The sequence below is a fragment of the Gekko japonicus genome, unplaced genomic scaffold (assembly GCF_001447785.1).
Source record: "Gekko japonicus isolate JY-2015 unplaced genomic scaffold, Gekko_japonicus_V1.1 scaffold699, whole genome shotgun sequence".
In the NCBI taxonomy this organism is placed as follows: domain Eukaryota; kingdom Metazoa; phylum Chordata; class Lepidosauria; order Squamata; family Gekkonidae; genus Gekko; species Gekko japonicus.
The window spans coordinates 58,116-79,000 of NW_015165848.1; the positions used below are offsets into that span (position 1 = coordinate 58,116).

Below are 20,885 nucleotides of genomic sequence, written 5' to 3' on the forward strand. Positions count from 1 at the left end.
TCTGCTTCCAACTGCGGGCTGTTTATGAGTGCTGTTTTAGATGACTTAACATTTTTCTTATGTTATTTTTATGGCTCTGGGTACCAGTCTGGCTTTGTTGATCTGCCCCTTTACTTTTCTTAGCAGATATTATTATTTTTTAAAAATGCTAATTGCATGTGTATGAGTAGTTGTAACAGTGTCAAATGTATGTTCTGTTAAATTGTTGATAGTTTCTTATTTGTTTGATTTAGTATTAGATTGCTATTGTTATTGTTTTCTGTTGTTTGTGAAAATAGATAAAATATATATTTTTTAAAAAATTAAAAAATGCTTTTTGTAAATCCTCTGTAGTCCCTGTCCGATGGGTCAGAGCAAATGGGATTGTAATCAATGTTCCCTCTAAGCTGTGGAGTCTTGTGAGCAAAAATTCTACTTTGTGAGCTACCGGCATTAAAGTTGTGAGCAAACAATTTGGCTACTGCATCAATTAGTTTGCTCTGGAGCCCTCCTTCCTGAGCGAAGGCAAAAATGTGTGAGCCGGAGGCTAAAAAACTGAGCTAGCTCACACTAACTCAGCTTAGAGGGAACACTGATTGTAATGCAGTACTTGACTGTAGATTATGGATTAGTACTGAATGGTAGCTAGAATCATGCAGGTATGTTTGGTCAGTGAATTTTCAATGTATGGAGGTGCTTATGTGTCGAGTATATAGTTTCACAGTGGTGTCCAGGAAATGTACTTGCTGTGTGGATTGGTCTGTGGAAAAAATCTTAGCTATACGACAGAAGTTAATGAACAGGAGTTGAGAAGGCATTTCACTTAAGCCATGAAAATGTCTGCATACTTTGGTGCCATAGCTGTCTCTGAGTTGGTTTAGATGCAAGGCAGATGTAAACTAGCCCTGTGTTCCTTCACTCACTTTTCCCATATACCCTCAGAATCAGTTAGTGATTTTCACTTTAATTCAGGCCGCAGTTTGTTATCTATCTAAAGCAGTCTGGTTTGGAGGGAAACAACAACAAAATTAGCACTTATTATGAAATTGCTTACTGGTTTTAGTACTGTTTTAGATGGTTCAATTGTTTTATTGTAATTGTATGTTGATTTTATGTAAGCCGCCCTGAGCCGGCCTCGGCTGGGAGGGCGGGATAGAAATTTGAAGAATAAATAAATAAATAAATGCATACCATAGTGTACTTATTTGGCAAATTTTGCTTTGTGCTAAGGTCAAAACTGCTGATAGATTCCAAGAATGCAGTGGATGGAGGTGGCAGAGGACTGGTTCATGTAATGCTGAGTCATGCTTCAGTGAGATATTTCATACCAAAAGTTATTTTTACCTGCCAGTGGTAAAAATGACATGTGGCTCTGTCATCAGTGCTACTTTTTATAGATGGGTTTGCAAAGGAGACAACATATTCTTCTTTTCACAGAGTTGGTGCAAAATGGTTTTTAGCTGAATGTCTATGCTGAAGTTTTTACTAGCATTTAAAAATCTAAGATCCCAGGATAAACATTTTGAGTAGAATGTTCTTATTTGTAACAGGTACATCATAGAAGAGGTTTTATGTATTTATGCTTTACTTTCAAAGCTAAGGAACAAGTGGTTGTTTTGTGCTAATAAATTTAAATAGAAATCGATGTAGTTTCCTGTAATTACTTCTAGAGGGCACTATACAGTAAGACAGTGCTTGTCTGCTCTAACAAACATAGCAGGAATTACACAATGTAATTGCTCTGAGAATTAGGTAAGACTAATCATATGAAGATACATAATAAAAGCTGCTTGCACAAATTGAGAATAGTAGGCCAGCATTGTGTGTGGCCCAGAAAATCTGAAACAGAAGAATCATGGGCCTTTGCATTTGATACCTTTTACCTCACAGTAAATGTCTCCCCCAAGTGACTATAACTGATCTGCAGTGGCAGTAAAAACTCAATGGGCAAATAAAACAGTAAGTAAAGAAAAAAAGGGAACTAGAAGCCATTGCCAAATTGCATTGAATGTCTCTACTCTGGTGCATAACATTCTTTGATTTGGAAGGTTTCTAATCTAGTTCTCTGTTGTAGTTGGAGGTGGTTTCTTTCAAAACTCACAATAAAGATTTGAAATAAAATGAGCGTGAAACTTCTCAATAAATGCGAACAGTTTAAACAGCCCCATTAAAAGACAATTGGATAAACAATATGGAAGGATATACTACATATCTTATGTGTGCAAGAAATATGTATTTAAAAGGGCTATGAGAAGTATTTGCGCTCAGTTTTAGTGGACAAATCTTTCATGCCTCAGTAGATCCCAAAAATAAAAGGATGATGATCGGTATTTGTAAACAAGTAGCTGTTGGCTACTTTGAAGATCAAAAAGGATCAGGATGGATGCTATATTTTTATTAAAGGCTGAAAAAATGATGTGGAATTCTCTTGCAATGTATTTATTAACCATACAGGAGTTTAAGCATATTATTTAAAAAACTAATAGAAGATCTAGATGCAGAGAGATACTATAATTCTGGCAGGGAATTTGAACTGTATAATTGACACCAGCATAGATAATTCCCATATACAGAATAAAAATCCTCTTGGATGCACACCTTAACATGGTGAAGGGGTGTGTGTGTGTGTGTGAGTGAAGGTGAGAGCTATATCGTAAGAAGTATAGTCAAGAGGCTAACCCCCTAGCAGGGTCACTCCAGCTGAGACCAGGGCGGTAGCCAGAAAATTTTGAGGGGGGGACAGGAAAGGGGGAGAGAGATAGAGATCAGGTCTGCAGCTGAAGTCAGCTGCAAGGGGCACTGGGGGTGGGGGCGTCTTGGGATGTGTTTACCATCCTCCTGTGGTGGGGCAGGGCTCATCGGTGATGGCCCACCCCCACAAATGCCCCACTCTAGCTATGTGCCTGGCTGAGACACCAGACTAAGATGCATCTCCCTCCTTCAGGAATCAACAGCTACATCAGCAGAAGAGAATGGACAGTTCCAAAAGTGATGGGGGTGAAGGATTATATTTTTGGAACTCCAAATTATAGTCTAATAAATTGTCTGATAGTTTGGGATGCTGTGTAGTTTGCTGCTTGGCAGGATGAGTCACATTTATCCTCAGATGAGCACCTCATTGATAAACTGCACAGGTACAATATGCAGCTTGTTCTTTGCACTGAGAACTCAAATGTGCTGTGCTACATTAGCAGTGCTGTGGCTGCTCTATATATGGGCTTGGATCCCACCTATAACTTCCATGGGCACAAGGAGGGGAGGGCAGTTTTCACCAGTTTCCTTCTCCTCAAAACTGTCTTCCAGGGGACAAGTGGGTTCCCTTGAAATAGCTTAGGGTCAGTGGTTTCTTTTGGGGGAGAGAGTCCGAAAATCACCCCACTTTTATGCCTGTGGAAATTCTAGGCAGGATCCATGCCATATTGGATTTTTTTTTAGCCTTATAGTAGAACTGGAAACTTTTTGAGGATAGGGAGGAGCATAAATCCACGGGCTTTACATTTTTGCCCTATATTCAACCAAAATTCAAACCACTATATTCAAAGCACTATGGGCACTACATATTGTGTACCACTCTGTTATAGCTTCAGACAGCAGATAGCCCTTTAAAATTAAGTGAATTTAATATACCACATAGTCTCCCTAGTAATGAAGAATGGAAATGACAGCCAGGCAGAGCAGGATGGGAGGGAAGCAGCCATACATTCAGTAATGGCTTTTTTAACATGTATTTTTATTTCAATTATATAAAGTGAACAGAAAAAACCAAACATACATAAATACACATAAAAGGGAGATTCTGGCTATATCATTTTAACCATTATTTTTGATATCTTATTATATCCTAGAAGTCATTATTATTTTTTCCCACCATACAATTATATTTTATTGATAGTTACATCTCTGATTCTTAGTTCCTTGATTATTTTTGTTTTGGTTAGAGGTCCAGGAATTTTAGTTATTATTTTCTTCTATCCAATCATAAAATCTTGACCAAGTGTTTTCAAAGTCTTCTTTATTATTTCCTCTTAATATCATAGTCAATTTGTCCATTTCAGTAGTTTCAAATATTTTGGCTATAACGTCTTCTTTTGTAGGTATTTCCATTCTTCTGCAATACATCCTTGCTGCATTTAGGATATGTATAATAAGATAAAAGTCTTGTCTTTTATAGTTTTCTGGAATTATATTCAACAAAAACAGTTCTGGTACATAAGGCACAGTAATTTTCAGCATTTTTTGTAAGAATTCATGTATCCAAGACCAATATTTTTAACTTTTCTCACATAACCACCACATATGAAAAAATGAACCAACATTATTATGACATTTCCAACAATCAGTTGGTAATTCAGGATAAATCTTAGCTAATTTATCTGGAGTCATATACCATCTATAAAACATCTTATATATATTTTCTTTATAAGAAGTTGCTTTAGTAATCTTTATGTTAGTTTTCCACGCCCTTAACCATTGGTCTAATTCAATATTATGTCCCAGTTTTTGTGCCCATTTATCCATACAATTCTTCACTATTTCATCTTGTGTTTTATCTTCTAACATTAATATATACAATTTATCATCAGCATATAATCAATTTATCAATTTATCATCAGCATGTAACATACTCAACAATATGATCAGAGAGGACAGAACCATCAGAGGAGTTAAAATAAGAGGAGAAGAATATAAATTACAGACATTCGCGAATGACTTGGTATTTATTCTAGAGAAACCATTGAGTTCAATTACAAAGTTATTAACCACATTGTTAAATTATGTTAGGGTGGCTGGATTGAAGATTAATTTAAATAAGACAAAAATGTTAACAAAAATATGACTAAGAATCAAGTGAAACAATTGCAAGAGGAATCAGGATTTGAATCACACAAAAAAGTGAAATATTTGGGAATAAAAATGACAAACAGATGCAGCTCTTTGAATTATACAGAACTCATGACAAAAATTAAAAAGGACTTACAAAAGTGGGAAAATCTACAAATATCTTTGATGGGGTAAAGTAGCCACAATTAAGATGAATAGTCTTCCCAGGCTGATCTTTTTATTTCAAACAATACCAATACTACAAAATCAACAGTACTTCAAAGAACTGGAGAAAGCCATATCACAATTTTTATGGCAAAATAAAAAACCAAGAATAAAGATGAAAAATTTACAAGATGCCAAAGAAAGAGCTGGATTTGCTATTTCAGATTGACTTTTATATTATAGAGTGGCAGCATTGGTTTGGATAAAAGAGTGGATATTATTAGACTTTTAACTTTAGAGGGACATGACCAATGTTCCCTCTAAGCTGAGTTAGTGTGAGCTAGCTCACAGTTTTTTAGCCTCCGGCTCACACATTTTTGTCTTAGCCCAGGAAGAAGTGTTCCAGAGCAAACTAATTTATGCAGTAGCCAAATTGCTTGCTCACAACTTTAATGCCAGCAGCTCACAAAGTAGACTTTTTGCTCACAAGACTCCACAGCTTAGAGGGAACATAGGACATGACCTTGTATTGGTTTGGCACACCTATATGTGGTATGGAAAATCAGATTCTCATAAATATTTTAAACACATGATTAGAAAATCCTTATTGAAGGTATGGGAAAATGCTAAAAAAACGTTTTATACCAAGACACCCAAATCGGTTTCACCACTTGAAGCATTTACAAATCCTAACCTTTTCAAAAAAAGCATGCTGTTGAGATGTGAAGATTTATTAGACAAGGAAAATGAATTAAAACCAACAGGAAAATTTAAAGAACAAGAAATAAATATAGGTTGGTGGGAAAGGTTACAAATAGAGTTGAGATTTGCTAAAGATAAAGCATTCAGTAATGCTTTTAAGGCTGCAGTTGAGTTTTAGCTTTAAAAATAAGTCTACATGTTGCTAAATTGTTCTATTTGCATAGTATAACTAAAAAAATTAATTTTAAATTGTTTCTATTTCAGCAGCTTCACGAGACAGTGAAAAGGAAACTTGATAGTTCTGTTTCCCCGCAGAATGGTGACCAGCAGAATGGCTATGGGGAGATGTTTTCTGTGCCCAAGAAACTGCGTCATGATGATGGCATTGGTGGTTTGAGCGGCTCCTCCAATGGACTTCCTCCTATATCTCCACTGCACCAGCTGGACAGCAAATCTTCCAGTGGAGACGCTTTGCAGCTTAATGGAAAACATTCCCTGGGGCTAGATGGCATCAGCAAAAAGTGTCTGCGGGACTCTAATCTACAGCTGAATGGAAGCAGTGATGCTGATGATTCCTTTAGTATGGCTTTGAACAAGGAGCTCAAACAAGAACCAGATGACCTTCCTTGTATGATTCCTGGAGCAGGAAGTTCTATATCTCAGAACAACTTGATGTCTGATCTTAACCTTAATGAGCAAGAGTGGAAGGAGCTCATTGATGAACTTAATAGGTCAGTGCCAGATGAAGACATGAAAGATCTCTTTACAGAGGACTTTGAGGAGAAGAAAGATGTTGATGCTTCAAATTCAGCAGCACAAACTCCATTGCCACAAGACATCATTGTTAAGACTGAATTTTCTCCAGCAGATTTTGAGCAAGAGCAGATGGGGTCTCCACAAGTCAGATCTAATTCCTCTGGCACAGCCTTTATTGGAAACTCTTCTGTGCCTGTTAGTGCTGCTTCTCCAGTGGTTGGTAATTCTCAGAATATGTTTCAGCCATCCAATCAGTCAGTGACTGAAAATCCTAATCATCAATCCATGATGCAGCCATCAAACCAGTCTCAGAATGTGCAGAGGCCTCTACCTAATTCTGTAGTACCTGGACAGAATACAGGAAGTGCCAAAGACATGTCATCTGCTCAACAGCTTCAGCAGATAGCTGCCAAGCAGAAGAGAGATCAGTTGTTGCAGAACCAACAGCAAGTTCACCAGCCCAGTCAGATTTCCAGTTGGCAGCAATCTGGACCTTCTCATAGTCCATTAGCTGTCCCATATAGTATGGAAAATCCTACTAGCCCTTCAGTTTACCAACAGGACTTCAGTAACCAGAAACTCATGATGTCTAATATGCCAAACAAGAGTTCTCCCAGGGCAGGAGGCAATTATCACTCTGGAAGTATTCTAAGCCATCAGCCAAACAGTTTAAACCAGAACTCTGTACCTAGTCAAAGCTCTGTATTGGACTATGGGAACACAAAACCTCTTTCACATTACAAAGAATGCGTGCAGGGGGCTACAGTGCCTGCACAGAACAAGACTCCTATGTTGGCCTATATGCAGCAGCGTCAACAGGCTCCACTGCCTCATATGAATGAAGAGCAGAATGCAATATTTGTAATGAAGCAGAAGTCTGGAAATATGGCCTACAGACCTCTAGTACCACATAGCCAGGTAAATTGCCTAGTGTAGCACATTGGCTGTAGTAAATTGGTGAGAGGTAAATATGTGGAGCAGAAATGTAGACTAGTTGTATGGTGAAATGTGTTTACAGAGGGCAACAAAGATGACCACAAACTCAAGATACTTCCACAATTGACTATTCCTGATATACAATGCCTATTGCACGGTCATCAGTCTGTGACTGAATTGCTTTAAAAACAGATACAAAATTATTTGAAATTAGTTAAGCATTGGTGTAATTAAATAACATTTTAAGGAGATATTTTTGTAGGCAGTTCTATTTGAATTGACTTTGAAATGTCATTAGTTGCATGGAAAGTAGTTAGAAGTAGTTTAAACATGCTGTATCCTATGAAGACAGTATTTGTGGTAATCTTTATATATGGAAAGATGGGTCATGACTTATGGTTAAACTAATTTTTAAACTTTTTACTAACATACAAAGAGAGCACTACGACGAAAATAAATTTTAGTCACAATCAAAGCTGTGTTGAACACTCCTTGATGAAAAACTAGCAACTTTCTGAATATAGATTTTCTGTGATGGGAGTTAGTCAGAAACAGAGAACCATATAGATTTAATATTGGTTTCTAAACTGAAGTCTAGGTTGACTTTCTGCCTGTTATTGCTGCTTTTATAGGATCAAAATTCTTCTGCTAATGTTCCTCGCATTCCTGTTTCTGTTCCTGGCCCTGGGGTGAATGCACAGCCTCCGAATGTTTCCATGGCAGGTAACCATGGCAGCACAGCCTATCTCAACAGTCCGCAGCAAGCAGCTGTAATGAAGCACCAAATGCTACTAGATCAGCAGAAACAGAGGGAACAGCAACAAAAACATTTATTAATGGAGCAACAGAAACAGTTTCTCATGGGCCAGAGGCAACTTCTTGCTGAACAGGTAAGAGGTATCAGTGAGAAAAGGGAGCCTTCCCTTTTTGTTGTTTTCTGTACATGAGGCTGCCTTAGCTTATTGTTTAATGTCGCTTTTTTATAGCTAGGCCCAGCGCGCCTGTTGAGAACTCCGAAGGTTCTTTGTCAGTGTGCAGAGAAAGGAGCCACTGAGTGCTTTTCTCCATCTGTTATCTCCACTTCTGTCTCTTTAGTAACTGATTTCCCTGATCCTGTCCCTTGAACACGTGAAATTACCTTCTGCTGAATTAGACCACTGGTCCATCAGTCAGTACTGTCTACTCAGACTGACAGCAGCGCTCCGAGTTCTCAGCTAGAGGTCTCTCACATCCCCTTAACAACAGAGGGCCGGATCTGACATAAATATCACTTTGTCAGGCTGGGCCATGTGTGCCATAAAATGTAACACATTGGTACCGGAGATATAAACTTCATAAAGATGATTTCAGATGCTGAATGGCAATAGCAGGTGTGATTGGATTAGGTGTGATATGCAGAGGGGTGGAGATATCAGCATTGGTAATGGGACAGGAAACCCAGGTCTCAATTTGGTCAGGAGGATTCAGTCCAGGAGGATGCAAAGAATAAATGGAAATAAGTGTGAAGAAGTGAGCAGTGACTCACAAAAGCACATACCCTACCACAGTCTTGTTAGTCTTTAAAGTTGCTACTGGACTCTTACTCTTTCTACTACTATTAGAAACTACAACATTCAGAAACCTGTGGGGCAACATTTTAACCTTCCAGGGCATTCAGTTGCTGACCTAAGAGTAGCAGTTCTCTGACAAAGGAATTTCAAAGGGAGATTAGAAAGAGAGACTGCTGAACTGCAACTGATCATGAAGCTCAAGACAATGCAAACTCGTGGACTGAATTGAGACCTAGGTTTCTTCTCTCATTACCAATGCCTGCTCTTGTCTTTTGGCATCTGAAATCACTGCACTCTCCAAGATACAAGGACAGATGGATTCACATTCCAGCTCTATCTGATGAAGTGAGCAGTGATTTATGAAAGCTCATGCCCTGCCACAAATTTTGTTAGTCATTAAGGTGCTGCTGTACTCTTGCTCCCTTTCACTAATAAGGAATGCAAGCTGTGTTGTTAGGTTTCTCCCTCATCCCATCTCTTAGAAATGGAAAGGGGGATCTCTCCAAGTGCCATGGGATGGTCGGTGTCTGTCTGTCTGTCTCTCTCATATATATATATACACACACACACACATATATATATACATACATACACACACAATACATATACATTTATATACACACACACACCTGGAATACAGCATTTGTGGTCTTAAACATAGGACTTCCCCCTCCCCCCAAAATACCTGGAATTTAAAAAAAATTGGTCTAAACACAGGACTCTCTTTTTCTAGCATGCTCCCAGTGGCTGGCTGGCTCCCTCCCTCCCCCTCCCTCCTGAAGAAAAAGTGTGGTTATACCTGAAATAAAACATTGCTGGTCTTCTGAAAAGTCCCATGAGATGCCATTTCCCCCCCTTTCTGTGTCTCTCTTCTTCCCTGCAAGCCGTATCTTTGACACCCCTGCCTTGCAACTTGATCCTGTTTAAACTGGAGATGATAGCGATTAATCTGGGACCTTCTACATGGCAAGAAGATCCTCTACCATTGAGTCACAGCCTCTCCCCTCTCCTGATTCCCAGTGTAAATTAGTTGTTAAGTTTTGGAGATAAACAGTGGTTTGAGAAAGGCAGACAGTAGGTTTTCATTCCCTCTGTGTGTGATATTATTTTCTGCAGTTATCTCTGCCTGTAGGTGGAGGTTGCCTTCTGAATTCTTAACAGATGGAGCTGAGTTGCTCGCATGGCAAGCATATAAAGTACAGCCCAGCTTTTCGTAAAATACTTAATGCAATTAAGCAGTGTAAAGAGCAGACCAGACAAGCAGTTTGATTGCATGATTGTGTCAACCACATCCGTAATGTAAACCATTTCAGTTACATTAAGAATTTATTGAAGTATCTGAAAGACGAGACTGTGATATTGGTAAAGACAGTGCAGGATTTTGAACAGTGGGCAGGTGTCATATTTCAGGTAAATGCCATCAGAATCAGCTTTCAGTTTATGTAGTCTGAAAATAAATGGTGGACAAGTATTTTTGAAAAACATTTTTGAATTCTAGGCAAGATGTATAAATTGCTTTAGTGATGTTTGGTAATGAAACTATGCCTGAATGTTGAAAGGAGAACCTGAGGACACTTCTATGCATGAGGAAGGTGTAATATGGTTTGCTGTTCTTGAGGATTGGTATCATTGAAAAGTTAGCAAGAATTAAGACAAAGAATAAATCTTTTTTTTTTTAATGACATCTAGATAGCTTTTTTGTTGCAGGCATAAGATACTCATTAGCTTTAAATGAACAAAGTTGCTGGAAACGAGTTTAAAGAGAATTCATTTTACTAAATCCTTAGGAGTATTAAGTGGGTAGGAAACTACTATAACAAGGATGTTGATGGGAGTGGGTTGTAGGGACCAGATCTCTCCAATCCTGCCCCATCTACATCGGCTCCCAGCCTGTTTATAAGCACAATTCAAGGTGCTGGTGTGGATCTTTAAACCCTCTGTGGCTTGAGATCAACATATGTGAAGGTCCACCTACTCCCTTATGAACCTACCTAACCACTGTAGTCCTCTTCCGAGGCCCTGTACTGGGTGCCTCCACCTTCTCAGGTTAGGTGGGTGGGAACCCGGGAAAGGACCTTTTTGGATGTGTCACCAAAAACTCTGGAATTCTCGACCAAGGGAGACTTATCTGTCTTTTGCTGCTGTCTTCCACCAATAAATGAAGACTTGGCTTTTCTGGGATTCCCTCAGTGATCCCATCTTCCTTCCCTATGTTTTAATTGTTGTTTTTGTATGTGCTTTTTAAGTTTGGTTTTAATTGTTTTAATTATGTTTTTATTCAGTTTTAATGGTTTTAGGGTTTGGGGGGATTTTTGTATGTTTTTTTTTAAATCTGGTGGCCCTGATGTGGGCAGGAAGGTGGGATATAGATGTTGTAAATAAATATTCTGATAGGCAACTCAGAAAGGAGACATTTACATGTTATTGACAGGTGCCAGTCAGATGCTCTCCGAATTAACTGTGGTGTATGTTCCTTTTTAGCGGTGGAAAAGCAGAATAACACACACACACACAATTTGAAGAATAAAAAATTTAAAATTTCAAAAGAATTAGCAAATGGTAACAGAATAGTAAAAATGGAAAGATAAAGAAGACAAGAAGTGTCAAAAAGGAATGCAGCTGTCTGCTGAGGGACTCCTCAAGCTATGCTGTACTTTATAAGATGGAGTAGTCATTTAATGTGAAATCTCATCTCATATGAGATTACAGATTTATTTGTACTCTTTAGTGTGAGATGAAATATGCAGTGATGAAGAGCCTCTATTGGTACTTGTCTTGTTGCTGTATTACAGGGGCTTAAACATTGCTGTAATATGGCTTGGGTTTCTTTTCATCCCTTGTAAATAGGAGTTCAGTTATGGGATAGATACTGCTTCCTGGGCCCAGAAGGCAGAGCAAATTTGATTTGACTGGGAGTAGAAACTTTTCCTTTTAACATTCAGCCAGCTTCCTGCCACAGTAACGGATGGAAGGTTTTATTAAAGCTTAGAGGTATCTCTGTTCATAAAAAAAGAAAGGAAAGGTCTTTTCCCTCACTGGGAAGGAGGCTTTGGTACTTTTAAAAAAGAGATTTTTTGTGTGTGTGTCTCACTCCCTCTGTTTAGGTTAAAGGGACCACTAGAAGATACAGGCATCTGCCTCTGTAGTGATTACTTCACACAGTGCTGAGGTGGCACCTTTTTTCCTCCCTGTGTCTTGTGATTGGAGAGGGAGGATATTTGGATTAACCAGCAATACCTAGTGAAAGATGCACTTCAGGAGATGGAATCCATCTGTCAGGAGGGCAGGACCCAGAGGCATCCATTTTAGTGTGCTTCTTGTCTCTAAGTTTGCCTCCAGGGTCTGCTTGGAGATAGTGCAACATGCAGTGAGTCAGAGCACAAAGCTGCCCTCCCCTCCTGTTAAGGTAAAGGTAAAGGTTCCCTTGCTCGAAAGCCAGTCGAATCCGACTCTAGGGTTGCGGTGCTCATCTCCGTTTCAAAGCCGAAGAGCCAGCGCTGTCCGAAGACGTTTCCGTGGTCATGTGGCCGGCATGACTAAACACCAAGGCGCACGGAACGCTGTTACCTTCCCACTGAAGTGGTACCTATTTATCTACTTGCAATTTCTTGCTTTCGACCTGCTAGGTTGGCAGGTTGGTTCCCCTCCTGTTACAGAAGTGGAAACATCCATCAGGAATTTGTTAAGTGGATTAGGGTGACTGGATTTAAAACTTTTAAGCAGATCACCTCAACAAAACCTGTCCCAAATGGTGTGGTACACCCTGTCTTAAGAAGACTAGTCTTTTCCACTCTCCACACTCCACATCATGTGAGCCTGCAAGAGGAAGAGAAGGAGCTGAACTGAGTGCAGGTGCTTATTCAAAGAGGGTTCCACTCTACACAGTCAGGCTAAGGTATCTTACAGTCATATTTTCCCCTCTTTTATGGCTGCTCCATACGGTGTATTTCCTCATCCTTTGTTTGTCGCTCCTGCCATCAAGAGACAATGGATATTGCCACATAAATCCCCGTAGACTTCCTTGAGTAAAGTAGGCAAAACAGCTGAAGCTTTTGTTTTGGAGTGTCAACAAAACTCCCTTCCCCCTTCTCTGTGCTGGATTTCCAAAATCGCCTCTTGCCCTTTCCCACTGGGACTCTGAAATTCTACATAGACCACACCAAACCTACAGATACTACAGAGGTGTTCTGATGTCTTTCTTGCCAGGATAATTGGGCAAGAGAAGATTTGTCCATCTTAAGATGCATTGCTTTTGTTCATCCCATTTCTGAATGAACTCCTATTCACCGGGCAGTGTAGTGGAGGGAATACTTACCTGGTATATTTCTATTCTTGCCATGAATAGGAGTTCATTAGGGGTTAGTCTTGCCATGAATAGGAGTTCATTAGGGGGTCTGGCGTCGTGCATGAGAAAATGGATGCTTAATCTTCCAGCTCCGCTCCACCTCACCCCAGTCTTTACTGAAAATAAAGCGAAAGGCTATAAAATAAGAAAATTAACAAGGGAACGAAAGAAACAATACACAGAGTCCATCCACTGCAGAAACCTGGCCAGTAATGCGCAGTTACTTTAGCAGAAACAATCCAAGAGGAAACATGCAGTTTGCAAGTAGAAAATGAACAAATGCAAAACAAAATTATACAACTAGATATGGAATTGAGGAAAAACAGTATAAAATTTAGAGGATTTCCAGAATTAAACACAGCAGAGGATTTACAAATATTTATAGCAAAATGGCTTGCTACAGCTCTAAACCTAGAAGAGGGAGTAGTAGTCCCAATAACAGTTAAAGCTTACTGACTAGGATCCCCACGAAATAACCAAAGAAAAGGACCAAGAGACATTGTTGTTTCAGTACTGGACTACAGAAAGAAATACAGTGGCAAGGCAACAAGGTTCATTTCAATAAGAAGAATATAAAATAGAAGCGTTTCCAAACTTACCCTCAGAAGCAATTACAAAAAAGAGAGAGCTAAAACCTATCACTACTGAACTTCAGGAAGCAAAACAGAAATAAAAATGGATTGGTCCAGCTACATAGCAAGTTATCATCAATGGAATTAAACTACAAGCAAGTGACCTTGAATCTGGATTTCGTCTACTAGAAAAACGGGCTTAAAGAACCAACAGAGGCAAACAGAAAGCAAGCTAAAAGAAAACTGAAATTCAACTCCACACCACCAAGAGACAGTAAAATCCCAGTACCTTCATCGAGGAAACATGAAGAACATCTGCACAAGGTTTCTGAAGCAAAAGTAGTTGTAATAGTATATTTATATAAGAATTTTAATCTAGTTTGTTGTTGTTTTTAAGCTATATTTAGAACCTATAAACTGCAATGTGGGGAGGAATGGCTGCCGGAGCTCGACGAAGGTGGACATGTTCGGAGTAGCTCCGTAACAGCTCACCTTTCCTGGGTTCTTTCCTCTCCCTAGGGGCGTCAAGCCCGCGAGTCTTTCTCCCAAAGTGTGGGGAGGAAGAGCAAGAGGCTTGCTTCAACCATAAAGTGTGAGGCAACACTTTGTGAACTTTGCAGCCACCTTGAAGCAGGAGAACTGGAGGACACCCGACAAGCCGGGACCAGCCGAGCATTGTGGCTGCAGCTAGGAGCAACAACATCATCTAGCAACACAAGGAAATACTTTAAGCCAGGCACAAAGTTAAGTATTAGTTTGGGAACCTGAATAAGAAAAAAAGCTGCTTGTAACCTTCACTCCCTCCCATCCCCACGAGGATTAACTAGTTGAAATATTGGGCTGGTTTTAATTTAAGCCTCAAAGTTAAGGGTAAATGAGTAACAGAGTAAAAGTGAGGGAATGAAGGGAGGTAAACAGAATAAACTAACCGGTGTTGTTTTGTTTTGCATTGTTCTCGGAATTTTGGTGGTTTGCTGCGGAGGGAACGAAGGTACACCGAGAGAGTTAAGAGGAGGAGCTGACTCGGGAGTAAATCCATATTCAAACGAGGCGGAGGCGGAATCGGGTGGAAAGGAGTGGAGAGCTGACGGGGTGACGTGAGAAGACGAGCCAGTGGGAGAGAGAGACAGATTGGATGCGACAGAAGAAAGAGGAGGAGAGGGGAGTGACGTGGATTACAGAGGCCGGGGAAGCAAGAGCGACGAGAAGCTGCCAGTGACTAAGCTGTTTTGGAGAGACTTGATGACGTGGAAGGACTAAGTGAAGCCAGGAGGGAGTCAGGGCAAAAGGAGGGGGGGGGGAGAAAAAAAGGCTTTTGTTTTTAAGAGCAGGGGAAACGGAGACTCTGTTTTGGTTTGCTGGCAAAGCATTGTACTCGGCTGAAGAATTCTGATGGTGAAGGTATTTAATAGGGGGAAGTTAGTAAAATATAAATAGAACAATTTGCATATAATCCCAAATAGCCAGGAAATAGCTTACAGGTAGAATTAATATAGCAATAGAAGCTACGGAAGTTAGGAGAATAACTGGATAGTGAGTAGATAGAGCTATAGAGTTAGATATTCTAGTATATTCTAGTATAGACATTGAGTCAGTAAAGCAAGGGTAAATAACAAGTAAACAAAATATTTTAAAATAATAATAATAAACAATAAATATAAATATTATAAGTAGTTGATAGGTGATAGGTAATAATTAACTAATTTAATCAAGACGGTTGATTAGTAAGTAGTTAAGAAGGTTGATCAGTAATAATTTTTAAAAAAAAATTAATTAAACGTAATAATATTACATTATTTAATAATATTATAATATTACAATAAATAGCTATCGGCTGGTTAAAATTTAAGTAAGCATTAGAACCAGAAACATCTAAAATTACAAACAGTAGTCTAATAAATAATATTGAAAGAAATAAAAACCCAAGTAAGCATTTGATTCAGAAACACTTAAAATCACAAATATTAGATCAAATAAATAAAATAAAGTAAAATTTAAGTAAGCATTAGATTCAAAATATTCATATGCACAAACACTAGATTAAATAAATCACTGATACATGAACAGATTCCAGCAATTACAGCTTTAAAAATACAAAAATGGCTTCGGGATCAGGTACAAGGAAGTCATCTTTTCCCTCACCTAAAAATCCAGAATGTAATAAACCCTACAATTACGATCTCAATGGAAGAACTGAAGGTGGCTCTAAAATCATGGGTCTCAAACATAGTTACTCAGACAGTACAGGAAGTAGTGAAGGAAACGGTAACACAAGTGGTAAAGGAAACAGTGGAAACAATTTTACCCACGATAATTAAGGCAGAAATGGAACCCATACACAAAAAGATGGAAGCTATATTTATGGATACTGAAGAGCTTAAAAAACAAATGGTAGAGCGTAAACAAGAAACGGAAAAAATACTAAATATTTGCAAAAAATGGAGAAAGAGCCGGGGAGAAAGCGATTTTATATTGAAAATAAAGCATTAAAATGGAGGACACTCCCAAAAAGTTGGGGAAAACAACTCAAAGAAGAAGGGAAGTAGACGTTATTGCACTTATAGCAGAAGCCACCAAGCCGATTCTGGAGCAACTTGTTGGTATTAACCATCAGCTTGCCAAGATAAATCAACAATTTGTGTCCCGGCAGCTCGAGTTGGCAATGATAGCAGGAAAAATGGAACTGAGGGCTTTTAAAGCGAAAAAGATGGACACCAAATTAAACAGCGATTTCAACGAAAAAAAGGAGGAAAAGTACAAGAGAAACAGGAAAGATTTACAAGGACGTAACTCCTTCTTTGCAAGTGTTCTCCGAAAGTGTCACCTTAAATCCTGCTGAGAGAAAAGAGCTTGAATTTGCCTTCACAATCAAGAAACTTGTGAGATGCCAGTGGGCCCCGAGGGCAAGACCAGAAAGGAAGAGGCTCAAGATTGGCGGTTTTATCCATTTGAAGACGGAGGAAGACTGGACTGCAGAATCTGGAGTGAACTTCTAAGAAGCTATTAAGCTTTGTTGGAAAAACTGTGGTCAGACAGGTGACTTTCTACACTGTTGGTGGTCTTGCCCATCTGTTCAGCAGTTCTGGACTCAAATTTTATTACAAATTTTTATCATTACTGGATACCCGCCCTGCCTGAGACAGTTTTGCTAGATGTCTACCCAGAAACCTGTAGAAGAAAAGCATCAATCATATTAATATCCACTTTACTAGCAGTAGCTAGAATTACACTTGCACAAAAATGGAAGGAAAAAACTTGCCCTACCTTGTCCTGTTGGCAAAATAAAGTATGGGAACACTTTGTTCATGGTAAAATAGTTAACCAACAAATGATCAGGAATATTAATACTTACCAGAAAACATTTCAAGCAGTTTGGTTCCCTGTAGTCAACTATCTTGCAGAAGGAGGAATTATCCCCAAAAATAAACAATACCAGGAGTTGTTATATTTTTGCTTCACATAGGCAGGTCCTCGAAATTAGAAAGAGGAAACATTATTTGCAGGCTGTACTTGTTGTAAACATTGTAGTTAGAATTAAGCTAACCCATTTTATGTGTTATTTATGTGAAATGTTGCTGTACTGTATTGAAACAATAAAAAGTTAAACTAAAACAATAATTATTGGCAGAAAGAAGATTAGAGAATATAGATGCAGTTCAAATACAAAAGGATTTACTTTATTTAAAACAAGAATCATGGTATAAGTCATCAAAAATTTTAAATCACTGAATCGGAGAGTAAATTCTACAAGATTAAACAGACAAATTCACTTAATTAAAAATGTCAGGTAAACTACATTCAAATATGGATTCAATTATAACACCTACACTTTACTCCCCCAAGAAAACAATCCAAGGCTAAATAGAGGATTTTAAAAAACTAAATGTACCCCAAAAAAACCCTGAAAGCAGAATATAAGAACTATCTGGAAAAACTTTATACAAAACAGGAAATCTTAGACTCTATTAAACAACTTAAAATACACAAATCACCAGGTCCTGATGATTTCACAGCAGTTTTTTAAACCACGTTTGCTTTAATTCTTTCCATTCCACTTTTAGAAGCGTGCAACTATATTTTAGAAGTAGGAAAACTTCTGCCCTCTTGGTCTCAAGCAATCATGGTAGTCCTCCCAAAACCACAAAAAAATAATACTCTTCCAGCATCTTATAGGCCAATCTCGTTATTAAATGTAGATTTCAAAATCTTTACCTCAATTTTAGCTCAACAGTTAAATAAAATAATTACTGAATATATAGCAACTGACCAAGTTGGATTTATAACAGGACAAGTGATACATATCATAAACTATGCACAAAATTATAAAAAACAAATGGCGGTAGTATCATTGGATGTGGATGAGGCATTTGATTCTTTAGAGATCTTTTAAAAAAACATTGCTAATTAATATGAATTTTGGCACCAAATTTCTTCAGGCAATAAGAGCGATACATGAAAAACCCCAAGATTTTTTTAAAAAATTAACAACTCCTATTCAAATAAATTTTTGTTAGAAAGAGGGACAAGGCAGGGATGCTCCTTGTCCCCACTATTATTTCCCTTGGCTATAGAGCCGTTAGCTGCAAAAATTAGAGACATAAAAGAAATAAAAGGAATCACAGTTTTAAAAAAGGAATATAAAATTACCCCATTCACATATGCTACTATTCCTTTCTAAATTGATTGAATCCCTTGGGAATTTACAAAAAATCATACACGAATATGGAGATATATCAGGACTGAAAATAAATGTGGTTAAGTGTGCGGACTCTTATCCGGGAGAACCGGGTTTGATTCCCCACTCTTCCACTTGCACCTGGCTGGATTACCTTGGGCAAGCCATAACTCTGGCACAGCTGTTCTTGAAAAAGAGCAGTTTCTGTCAAGAGTTCTCTCAGCCCCACCTACTTCGCAGGGTGTCTGTTGTGGGGAGGGGAAGGGAAAGGTGTTTGTAAGCCGCTCTGAGACACCTTTGGGTAGTGAAGGGCGGGGTATAAATCCAATCTCTTCTTCTTCTTCTTTTAAATCAAAATTAGTGCCAATCAGTATTAACAAAGCAGAACAAGAAGAAATACAAAAGCTATATCATTATCAATGGAGTACAACAAATCTAAAATATTTAGGAATTCAATTAACACCAGAATCAAAGAATTTAATTCAATATAATCATCATAAGACATATAGATAAATTAAAAAAACCCAAAAGGGACAAATTCCCTTTGTCATAGATGGATAGATATAATTTAATTAAATCATGCTTACTGCCGAAATTTATATTTCTTTTTAGAGCAATACCAATATCATCTATCCAAATTAAGGAATTGTAAGATACTGTAATAAGATTTTTGTGGGCAAACAAAAGACATAGAATTAATGCTCAAACGTTATATAGACGCCACAGTACAGGGGACTTTCAATTACCCAATTTACAAGACTATTAGAATACAATACACCTAGCTAGGATCATAATAATGATGCAAGAAGAAAATGGACTGGGTTCAAATTTATAATAAATACACTCATCCATACACTATAATAGAAACTATATGGCAAAAAAGAAAAGATAGACTAACGAAAATTCAACAAAACTTCTTTTAGCATCTCTAGAGTTATGGGATTTATTGAGAGCTAGATTTGTACATGAGTCCTCTAGGTTTTCATCATTTTTAGTTCACACTTGGTATATCCCAGGATTAGAAACAACGGAATATCAGAGATGGTGACCAGCAAAAATTACAAAATTAAAAGATTTAATAATACAAAAGCAAATAATAGAAAAGAACACAATTGCAGCTAGAATAGGGAAAACATCTCAGCTACAATATCTGCATATCAAACACCTCTGTGTAATTCAAATTACCAGTAATAATCAAACAACCTTTAATGAGTTTTGAACTGATTATACAATGAATGGCAAACAACAAGAAGGATTATTAAGAAATTACGTCAAATTATGCTAAAACTAAGCTGATATGTTAATTATATTCCTAACATATCAGATTAGATGGGGCAAAGAATGTGATGGCATCCTCAGTTTTAGTGATGAGACTGCAAAATTTAAAAATAATGACGTTTTGGTACCCTTTTACAATTATCGCATGTTAATAAGGAAATACAACCATATTGTTGGGAAAATTGTAGAGAGAAAGGTTCTTATATGCACTGTTGGTTGCTTTTTCCAAAAATAAAAGTGTTCTGGGAAAATGTACTGGAAAGAATAAGTTATTACAGATGTAAAAATTCCAATGAGACCAGAAATTTTATTACTAAACTTCAGAGAAGAAATTATATATATATACACACACTAGGAATAAGGCCCATTGTGGAAATAAATACAACAAACTCTAGAAAGAGGCTCTGAGAGAGTGCCAAGGCCTTGGGCACTCAGCATCAATGTGCTGTGGCGACCTCAGCAGGGTATAATGACACAGAGTCCACCATTTTCTCCAGAGGAACTGATTTCTGCTACCTGAAGAGCAGTTGTAATTTTGAGTGATCTCCAGCCCTGACTTGGAGATTGGCAGCAATTGTTACCCAGAAGGAACTGGCTGGTCTGGAGGGTGGAGTCTATGGTATTGTACCTGTCTGAGGCCCCATCCCTCCTCAAACCTCACCCTCTCCAGGCTCCACCCCTCAAATCTCCATGAATTTCCCAACCTGGAGTTGGCAATATCTCCTTCCCAGCCAAGCATCAACCTGCCATTTTCTGCCCCTCTGTTTCAGCCTTGCATCTCCTCCCCCCTCCCTCTTGGAGATCAGTTGTAATTCTGAGTGATTTCCACCCCTCTCCTGAGATTGGGAACAGTGGTTTCCCCAGAAGGGAATGGCTGGTTGGAAGGGTGGAGTCTATTACATTGTACCAGTCTGAGGTCCCACCCCTCCTCAAACCTCACCCACGCCAGGTTCCATCCCTCAAATCTCCAGGAATTTCCCACCTGGAGTTGGCGATTCTATCTCCTTCCCAGCCAATCATCAACTGACCTTTATTTCCCCCTGTCTCTTCAACTTTCCATTTCCCCACACACACATACCTGCAGCCGCTCCCGTGCTCTGAAGCCC

The 20,885-nt window shown here is 38.5% G+C and overlaps 1 protein-coding gene across 1 annotated transcript in view; it reads left to right on the forward strand.

Moving 5' to 3' along the window:
- MAML1 (mastermind like transcriptional coactivator 1) overlaps window positions 1–20,885 on the forward strand; it is a 42,151-nt gene that overhangs the window by 12,066 nt on the left and 9,200 nt on the right. The window contains exons 2-3 of the mRNA XM_015411087.1: window positions 5,932–7,341; window positions 7,992–8,249. Of these exons, the coding sequence (XP_015266573.1) occupies window positions 5,932–7,341; window positions 7,992–8,249 (1,668 nt within the window). The remainder of the gene's footprint in view (window positions 1–5,931; window positions 7,342–7,991; window positions 8,250–20,885) is intronic.